The sequence below is a fragment of the Pseudoliparis swirei genome, chromosome 19 (genome assembly GCF_029220125.1).
Source record: "Pseudoliparis swirei isolate HS2019 ecotype Mariana Trench chromosome 19, NWPU_hadal_v1, whole genome shotgun sequence".
Lineage (NCBI taxonomy): Eukaryota > Metazoa > Chordata > Actinopteri > Perciformes > Liparidae > Pseudoliparis > Pseudoliparis swirei.
Window position 1 is genome coordinate 6,627,851 of NC_079406.1, and position 10,325 is coordinate 6,638,175.

Sequence of the window (10,325 nt, forward strand, 5' to 3'; positions counted from 1 at the left end):
GCAGCTCCTGGAGAGTCCGTCTGGAAGCTCCTCGCCTCCCAGCAGCCGGACTCAGGGCTCGGCCTTCTGGACTCGTTGAACGTGGCATGTCGGTTCCAACCTGTAGAAGGAATCAAACAGAGACTTTAATCGTAACGTTCATCTTTGGGCCGACGGGCTTTCTGGAAGAACAGCTCCCGTCTCACATCTAAAAAACAGAACAAATAAACCGGAGCATGACGACCACAATTATGTGTATTTTACATGAATACAGAAAGGGCACTTTTCTCATCCAGGGCAAAGGGGCACGTGCTTGAGCACCACTAGGGCTCTACCTGTGCACGTGCCTATGTATATATATATATTTATAAATATACATATCTATATATATATATATATACACACATATATATATATAAATATATATAGGCACATGCACAGACATTTTGGGGGGCAGGTGCTCAAACCCCCCAAAAGGGCACCCATCGGCAAAATTATTTTTCTATTGATCACTGTAACTTGAAGTTAAGTAATTGGTTGCTAGGAAACACCTGAAACACATCGTGTCGTGAGAAGACATGAGAGCTGAACAAAATGACATATTACAATTTGTTTTTATTTACAAAACATTAGGAGCGAAAAAATGCCATATAATAAACGACTTATTAACCTCGACCGCTCGGATGAAAAGAATAAATGCAAGAAAAAACAACACTTGTCATAACTACTTACTAACCCAGAGTGAGGTCATGCCGTGAAATATCAGACTGAGGCATTATAACGTTTTCACGGAAGTCTGATATTTCCTGGCATGACCTCATTCTCAATTAGTAAGTATAGTTATTACAAGTGTTGTTTTTTCTTGCGTTTACTGCGCTCTAAGTGGAGGAGGGAGGGCCCCGACAGACATCCATACACATTTGGGGGAACTTGATGACAGAGAGTAACTTTATTTCTTAAATACTGATAATGAAGAAAAAATGTGGCTCCAGCAGAAAGGGCACTTTTCTCATCCAGGGCAAAAGGGCTGGTGCTTGAGCACCACTAGGGGTCTATCTGTGCACGTGCCTGCCTTTAGGCACATTTTCTGTGACAGGATGAGTGTTGTCTATAAAGGATGTGTACGTCCCTTGAAGCGTTTCCCCTTCTCTTAACAATTGAAATATTTTTTTAATAGGTTAAACTGACTGAACAAAATGAAAGCAGAAGAAAAGACACCAGCAATGTGATAAGAGTACGCTGGAATTAAAACTCCTTGCTTTGAATCTGTTTCTGTCTCTCAGATGTTTTTACTCCTGTTGAAACCAATCATTCACTGTTCATCCGCAGCTTTAGTATTAAAATACTGTTAAATACGACCCTTACAGTGACGATGTAGTTCGACCATGATAAATGAAATGCACTGAACACACCTACTGCGTACGCATGAAAGGCTCTTCTGTTAATAGTCCTCTGGCCTTGTCAGCAAGTGGCTTGGGACCAAAGTCCAACACAACATCAGGAAGTCACTTGAAAGCGACGTGTGAACAGTGAGAGAAATCTATGTGTTAAAAAAGGTAGAAACATGCATGTAGCTTCCTCTGTGCTTCTCTTACTTTTAATCACCTCTTCATCTTTTCTGTTTTCAGTCCCACTGCTTGTCCTGGGACTCTCCCTTGTGCACGTGTCTTTCTTTGCATCTAGATTAATCCTCTTCTGCTCGCTTATCTTTCCGTCTTTGTAGTCGTGGATCAAGGGTTTCATATTGTGTGTTGTTGACAGGATGTTATTGTGTGTGCTGTGTGTTCGTTTGTCTTTGTGTGTGACTTTAGGTGTGTGTTTTAGACACGGAGATGAGCTTTGTGTTGCTGTGCGTGATGCTGGTAGCCGGCGTGACGCCTTTGTCTGCTGCAGCACAGGTATACGTGTTATTGCAAATTCCATTGACAATGAATCACATCTATTAATCTGTTTGGATAAGAGAGTAGTTTTTCTTTTAATTTTTTTTAATTGAAAGCCACCACACGTACACATAGACATACAAATTAAGTTAAAAAAGTAATTATATAAATATATATATACTATTTTTATTATTTGTTGGGGGCTTCATGATCCTTTAATAAATCAATGGAACAAATTTGCTTACCAGTTAAACATTTTTTTTTTTTAAGTAGGCATCAATTAGACATTTACAGATGTCTTTCAGACAATTGACATTTCATGTGCAGATTTTTAGATGATGCTTATTGAAGTTATACATATTTAGAGCAAGAAGTATAAAACAGGATAAACAAAAAAAAAGAGACAATGTATAACTAACTTGCTTACCAGTTTCAATCACTTACAGCTCATGCAACAAATTAAATGCGTTGGATAAAATCAATTTGATTGCTCCCTGATCCGCGACTGTCTTCACGATAGAGGAATTACATGTTGCGTGTGGTCAGAGAACACTGCAAGCATGAGTCGTGTCAAAAATGATGCTTGCCCAAGAAGCAAAACGTGAAACGGGTTTTAATCAGGTTCGTACACCACGTGGTGCTCGGATATATTGATGCATAAATACGATGTATCCTATGAATTAATTACAGATGAAACTGCTGCTACAATCGGCATGTTTCCTGTTGCGTTCATGGTCTCCCTCCTAAATGATTGGTGACATCTACTGTAACAGTATGTGTGTATTCCAGCCGGGTATCATAGAGAGCCTCCTCATGGCCACCCAGCAGCGGCCCTGGCTCTGGGGTGTCTACGTCTTCACCGTCGGACTTCCTGCCATTCTCTTCGTTAGCTTCATGTGGCCGGACAAGGTAGAGTCTGCCTGTCTCTGTCTGTGTGTGGATCTGAGTGTGTTATTGTGCAGAGTTTGGTCCGCTGCACAAACCGGGTCGAATCGCGAGTCTGTGTTTCTTTGTAGAGATTTGGTCCCCCTGATCAAGAGTATTACTACAAGAAGTCTGACGATGCTCAAGCAGATGATCCTCAGCTCTCAAAGCGGACAGAGGAAGTGGATACCAAAGGTAATGGTTTATTTTTATTATTACAAGTATGTAGAAGATGTGTTACATCAGTAGTTGTCAGTGGTGGACTCAGGCTGTCTGATGGGCAGCTGCACGCGTTGGGGCATCTCGTTTTGTCACTGGAAAGTCACTTTAGAGGGCACCGCAGCATATTTCACATGAGGAAGGGTATCAAAGAAGGCATTGCATCAAAGTAAATATGTATGTGTGTGTATTTATGTGTGTATGTGTGTGTATTTATGTATGTGTGTGTATATATGTGTGTGAATATGTATGTATGTATATGTATATGTATGTACATGTGTATATGTATATATGTTTATGTATATATATAGGTATATGTATATGGTTCTCTGAAATATTTTTTTTTCGTGAAATCATAGGTTAGGGCACTTATAAGCTTGATAGCTTCAGCCTTGACCCTTTCGGTCAGCCACTTTCTTCTTTTGTTGAATTTTGATTTTTGTATATTTTGCTGATCGAAAAAAAAAAAAAAAAAAAAAAAAGTTTCACCACTGAAAGGATACCCTACAGGGCACTGCATCAAGTTTTCTCGACTGGAAGAGAACCTTAAAAGGCATGTCATCACATTTCACCACTGGAAGGACACCCAGAAGGCCATGCATCACGCTTTCTCCATTGGAAGGTCATCCTAGAGGGCACTGCATCACATTTCACCAGAGGAAGGGTATCAAAGAAGGCATTGCATTACAGTTTCACCAGTGGAAGTGTACCCTAGAGGGCACTGCATCAAGTGTTCTCCACTGGAAGAGATCCTTAAAAGGCATGTTATCACATTTCACCACTGGAAGAGCAGCCTAGAGCGCACTGCATGTTTTCTTTGCTGGACGGGAACGTTAGAGGGCACTTTATCACGTTGTTTCTACAGGAAGGGCACCCTAGAGAGAACTGCATTACGTTTTTGGCGTCCAAGTGGGCACTTTGCACTTTTCTTGTCATCATGTGGGCATGTTGTAGTACTCCAGATGGTAGTAATGATAGTACCGCCTTCTCTTCTATGTGTAGGAAAGGCCGACAAAGCTGAAACGAGGAGGAGAGACACTCATGGTAACCAGGAGAAGTGTGACTCAGACCTGAAGGTGAGATTCAACAGACAATATGGAGGCGGTTTTGTTATCATAAGGTGCTCAATAATACAGAGTATGACTGAGGTGGGCAGGTTTAAAAAAATGGTCAGCTCCTTTGATGAATAACCCATGACCACATTTTGGGGAATGTTCTGGCACTGTGCTATCGAGCATAACAAAAAAACAACAGCTCCAACCCAAATGTCTGGTAAAGAGGTCGTACATCACCTTGCAAAAATACTGGAATGCCAATAACACAGATTTATGTCCTCGGTTTGGGTCGAGCTAAAGTTTTTGTTGTCATTTCTGCTGAAACACCACTCCTTTATTAACTATCACTCCTATAAGTTTCTAGATATTATGTTAGAAGCCATAACAATGTGTGCATATTTTACATGTTGCCCTGACAGATTAGCATGTTGAATGTTCTGCTCGATCCACGCAGACCTTTTATGGATTTTATTGCCAGAACTCTTTCATGCATTTAGAACATCAAGGAATATTACACTTGTAATTTACAACGGTCCATTCCGACCCTGAAACACAAAAGCTAATTGTGGACATATGTGTGTATGTGTGTATGTGTTTGTGTAGGATCATTGATCATCAGCGCTACGACCACAAGAGATGAAACACACAAGAAGAAGCCGAGCCGTCACGTCTTTGATGAGTGGATGAAACCAGGAAGCGTACATGTTAATCACAGGGTTCATCTCGATGCGTTAGATTTATTCTTTGGATTTGCTTTGATATCACAAAGTCCTCCTCGATACCATTTTGATTCGATTCAATTGAGGGGCCTTAATTTACTGTTCATATTTGTATTTTTTTTACTGTTACTGTAACTTTATAACTGAGCTCTGTCGGAAAAAGATGAGCTCGGATAGAGAAAGTCACGCACGAGAGCCTGGTTGGGAACACCACAAAACGATCTGGCAGAGGAGAAGAGCAAGTGAGGGGACCTAAGTAGACAGGGACTAATGAGGGAACGGGCAACAGGTGAGACGGGCATGAGGACCAGGTGAAGGGAATGAGGGACTAACGAGGTGGGAGTGATCAGAGGCAGGTGAGAGAACAGGTGAAGGGAGTTGACGAGATGGGAAGCAGGATCTGGAATGACATGATAGTGAAACAGGCAGACGGGATTAAAACAACTAATAAAAGGAAGGTGTGGAGCTGAACTGTGACAATATGTAAATATCAACTTCAGCCATTTCTGGCAAATAAAAATCTCCTTTTGAAGCAAATCGGTCTTGTTTTTCATTCAAACCGATAGTGACCTCCACACACACGACAGCTGCAGCTGATGTGCACCACATCAGTGCGGTTTGCTGGATTCCTTTGTGGTCCTCCAGGATGAAATGCCTCCTTCTGGCCCTGCCGCTTCCTCGCCTCATTTGCAGCTGACCTTCAGTGGCATTTAGCCGCTCGCATTGACATTTATTTGCCGTGGCACTATGATGCTCATCAACAAAACGACGACTCGGGGTCTGTTAATGACACTCACAGAGCTGGATAAGTGGCTTCGGAGGAGCAGGAAAATCAAAGAGCTGGCAGGAGGAGAGTAATGAAGGCAAAGGAGAGGGCAGATGGCGGATCACAGACAAAAGATTTGAGGGATGTTGTGCGACAGCTGATTCATGCATTTTGGGCCTTGTTTCCTCGAATCAAACTCATATGCTTGTGGAAGAATATGGCTATGTATTTTCTTTTCACATTAGCTTCTATTCATTACACAATGCCACACATCTATTCTCTTTTTATTCCATTACATAAAAGAAAAAAAAGAAGATTTTCCATGAAATGCCTCTACTTTTGGCAAGTGATCATATGTTCTCTAGACACTCCCTGCATACTTCTTATAGTTTATGACTAGAGAGAATCAGGCATCCAGTCCGTTTCTCCTTCACCTCACACACGGTTTTGTTTGGCTCCAGGTGTACGAGGAACAATTTTTATAAAATCTAAACTCTGAGAATTAGAAGTCTCCTTCTTGCTCGACGTTGTGATCTTTGAGTTTTGTCATCGACGCAAGAAGAGGAATGGGAGGCTCGCGGCTGCTGCTCACGGGACTGATGGTCATCGCAGCTTGCTCTCAATCTCTCTGTGTAAGTGCTCCACAAGAAGCAGTCACACTTCATGCAGAAATATTTTAATTGTAAGCCACAGCGCTTTCTCCTAGCATCTTTCTTTTTTTCTTCTGGCTCATTTCATATATTTTCATATCTGGATGTGTATTATTGTTCATGATTTAATGCATGCCTGTCGTACAACATTGTGCAGCTGAAAGGGGGTTAGATGCGTGATTTCACTCTACTTTATTAATTTGGTCTTTTCAAGTTGCGGGACTAATTCCAGTGAAATGTGACAAACAGCGTGATGTCACATTTCACACTGCCTCTATTTAAATACTCGCTCTGTTTTAACAGAAATGTGGATAGTTAACCATAACCTGATGATATTAGGTGTGATGCTTTTGTATTGGTCTGAGTGTTCTTGTATTTCTTACCTGTCGACGCTACATTGCAAGGAAGGAAAAACTTAAAAAGTGAGAATTTTTTTTGTCTGGTTGTTGTATCCTAAAATGAATAGTTAAACATTATGGACAAAACACGCGTATTAAATTTTTTTACTCACTAATTAACATACATCATTATCATTACCATATATATTGTTTGTTTGTGTCGTCACTGTGAGATAGGATGATCCCCGTAAAACCACAACCTCCCACATTTACATCCTGTTTTTTGCATGCAGATTTTAAACAATAGATATTAACGTCGGGCATATTTAATCTCAGAGTTGTGGAATGAACATTCGTGAGGATCCTCACACATACAGCAATCCCAATGTGTGCGTAGGCGTCAGGCAGATGCAGTGAGGAGGTGGCTCGTCTGCGGGAACAGGAGACGCTTCTGAAGGGCCGGCTTCAGAAACAAGAGGTCCTCCTACACAGATTGCAACTGCTGAGCCAACCGGGCACCGGGGACAAAGCCGGACCGGGCCAGAGCCAGGACAACGAGTCCACAGGTCAGGGCCGCTTCAGGGCCGCAAGACAACGTTTGACAGCAAAAAGAATCTCCTGTTTCTGGCCTCATACTGCAGAAACAGGAACCAGATGGACCAAATACAGACAGTATGTTCTGATGTTCTGTTTCAGACTGCTCCCAACTATTCAGTTCTGGCTCCAAATCCAGCGGCTTCTACACAATCAGACCCCACGGCAGCCCTCAGCCAGTCAGAGTCTACTGTGACATGAGTGATGGAGGTGGTTGGACCGTCATTCAGAGGCGGATCGACGGGACGGAGAGGTTCAACAGGTGTGTCTGATATCTATCTATCTATCTATCTATCTATCTATCTATCTATCTATCTATATACCTACCTACCTATCTATCTTTCCATCCATCCATCCATCCATCTATCTATCTATCAGGTCGTGGGCAGAGTATAAAGATGGCTTTGGAGTCATGGATGCAGAGTTTTGGCTCGGAAATGACAACCTGCATTACATCTCGACCCAAGGTTAAGACCATTCAAAATATTTTGTTTCTAATTTGTGTCCTTTAAAGCTGCTCAAACCGTAAATGACTGTGTAATGTGATGCGTCGCGCTCACAGCGACAGACAGGCAGATAATTATCTTGTGACTCTGCAGTTCCCCTCAGCTCAACGGAGCGTGTTAGCGTCTTTCAGCTCATTGTTTTGGTTTTCAAACCCCCCCTATCTTCACTGTTTTTTGTCACTCTCACCACTGGTATCAACCAAAGTTGTTTTTGGCAAAATAAATATTGGATTAATGCCACCTGCTCATATGAAAACATGTTCTAACTATCATAGATCTAGATCTGCGAACATCGAGCATTTAGCAGCCAAAGAGACGGATATTTCTCTCAGTGGTTGGTGCAGACCAAAAACAGAGCTACGGAAGTCTGAATATTGGACTTTTTTCACATTTAGAAACATGATTCCAAATGTAAAAAGGCTAATGTTGCTCCTTGTCGTTTTGGTGTGCGAGAGTCCGTTTGCTAACATGTTTAGCATTATGCTGCTACCACCAAGTGGCCAAAACCTTCCCAAAAATATGAATAATTGTTCTTTTTGTATTTTCAGAAGGTTTTTATTGTTTGTCTTTTACAGGGAACTATTCTCTGAGGATTAACCTGAGAGACTTTGATGGTTACCAGGGCTACGCCGAGTACAATAACTTCAAAGTGGCCAATGAAAAGGTGATGATACTGAATCCTAGAAATATAGAAATATTTGACAATGCTGAGGAAAGTAACAATACATCTCAGATAGTTACTATTTTTGTCCCTGTGTTAATATACAACAGTTGTTCCTCTTTCTGCCTTACGGACAGGAAGTTATTGCCTTTCTTCCTGAGAATTAGATCAAATATGTAGTTTCATGTCTGTAGATCTACCCTGAATATCAAGCCAGCAGATGTGTTAGTTTAGCTTAGCATAAACACTCGAAACAGGGGGAAACGTCCCCGGCTTTGTCCAACGTTAAGAATTTCCCTTATTTTCCAAAAATATCAAACTATATCTGAAGCACGTTGAGCAGCCCTCCTCATATCCCCCCCTCCAGGATCACTACCGACTTACCTTTGGAACCTATGTCGGCACGCTCGGAGATGCTCTGTCTGGAAACTATCAGGTCGGTGTGTCAGAGTGGGCCGGGCACCAGGGCGTCCGATTCAGCACCTACGACCAGGACAACGACAACCACAAAGGAAACTGCGCACAGGAAGACAAAGGAGGCTGGTGGTTCAACAAGTACGGGTTCCGTGATATTTGCATGCAGCTCGACGACGCTCACGTTTATTCATTACGGTAGCAAATAAGTGTTTATATAATTCCCCCCAGGTGTCACTCAGCCCATCTTAATGGCATGTACTACCCCAATGGGTACTACAGTGCGTTGACGGATGACGGTGTAGTTTGGTACACTTGGAGGGGATGGTGGTACTCCCTGAAGACGAGCGTCATGAAGCTGCGACCGACCGACTTCAAAATCGACCCCATTGACGACCCCAACGCTGTTCCTCACAGACCAGCTTCCTAGATCGGAAGTCAGGGGATATAAAGTCTTCGCGGCTCAACTTTTTGGGTCTGAAACAGCTGGGCAACTGCACCCAGCACAACATTTAGACGAAGCAGTATGTTTGACCTACATGTACCAAACTTCGTAGGCACATGTATCACATGTAGATTTTAATAAAGTATTCTTGGGCCATTCTCTAAACCTAACAGGAAGTCAGACATTTATTTATTTTATGTGACTATCCTGCATTTCGTTTTTCAGGTGCAATACTGTAAGAAACTTCTCCTTGGTAATGTCTTATATCCACTTCACATTTAGTTAGTTTAATCTTAAGACCTTTATGATTAAAAAATGTATCTAAAGCTTTACGTTTGATGGAATCGGCGACCCGACCCCGGATTAAGCGGATGAGAATGGATGGATGGATGTAGCTGTGGCTGGTTCTATCAGACTGATTCTGGATGAAAGAAAGTAGCAGTAACTAAGTAGAGTACATATAGACTAGATAGACCAAAGATTTAATCACACTCATTTCTGAAGTGGAATTAAACTGTACACTTACACAATATAGTAACATCTTTAAAGACTTAAGCTACTTATAGAACAATGTACTTAACTTGTAAGGGGATCTGGGTAAACCTTTTGCCTGGTTTAGAGACTGTAAAGGGAAGTAACGCGCATGCACAGTTTGTTTTAGTGGAGAAAAGGGAAATCTCATCAGCTGCAAGACACCAGGAAAAGGAACTCAGACCCCGAGTGGATTGAAGGGGTCGTCACTTCTGTACTTCAAAACCAGGATTCCTAAAATAAACAAGGAATCACTTCCTCTTGTCCATTGAATCATTTCATATTCTTGCATGAGCACCTTTAAGACCTGACTAACTGTCAATAGTACGCAGTCAAGGATGACTTAAAATGGCAGCTAGTTATAATGCTCAATGAAACACAATTTGTGTACTGATAGAACAGAGTGTCTGTAGAAATAAGAGTCTCATTTCCCTCATATTGTCAAGGGGTGACTTTGGGCAAAAATACAATGTTTGGTAAGATTTAATGGTTTGATTTAAATGAGCACCTCCTGCCATGTGGAAATACTTACACAAGTGTATAGCTGTAATCACAACTGGACTTTAAATTGTTGTGCTGAAAGCAATTCCACGCATGGCAGTAGCCCAAAATTAACATGCATCCACATATATCAAATGTCTCTG

At 41.8% G+C, this 10,325-nt stretch overlaps 2 protein-coding genes across 2 annotated transcripts; both read left to right on the forward strand.

The window, feature by feature from the left end:
- The first annotated feature begins 1,802 nt into the window (after nucleotides 1-1,802).
- LOC130209750 (calnexin-like) lies at nucleotides 1,803-5,270 on the forward strand. The gene is made up of 5 exons (XM_056439562.1): nucleotides 1,803-1,877; nucleotides 2,649-2,768; nucleotides 2,876-2,978; nucleotides 4,005-4,078; nucleotides 4,661-5,270. Exons 1-5 carry the CDS (start codon nucleotides 1,812-1,814, stop codon nucleotides 4,667-4,669), a joined length of 372 nt encoding a protein of 123 aa, XP_056295537.1. The 5' UTR covers nucleotides 1,803-1,811; the 3' UTR covers nucleotides 4,670-5,270.
- An 831-nt stretch (nucleotides 5,271-6,101) lies between these two features.
- LOC130209748 (fibrinogen-like protein 1) lies at nucleotides 6,102-9,938 on the forward strand. Its single transcript, XM_056439561.1, has 7 exons — nucleotides 6,102-6,174; nucleotides 6,928-7,096; nucleotides 7,227-7,386; nucleotides 7,503-7,591; nucleotides 8,206-8,294; nucleotides 8,659-8,846; nucleotides 8,937-9,938. Exons 1-7 carry the CDS (start codon nucleotides 6,109-6,111, stop codon nucleotides 9,133-9,135), a joined length of 960 nt encoding a protein of 319 aa, XP_056295536.1. The 5' UTR covers nucleotides 6,102-6,108; the 3' UTR covers nucleotides 9,136-9,938.
- The last annotated feature ends 387 nt before the right edge of the window (nucleotides 9,939-10,325 follow it).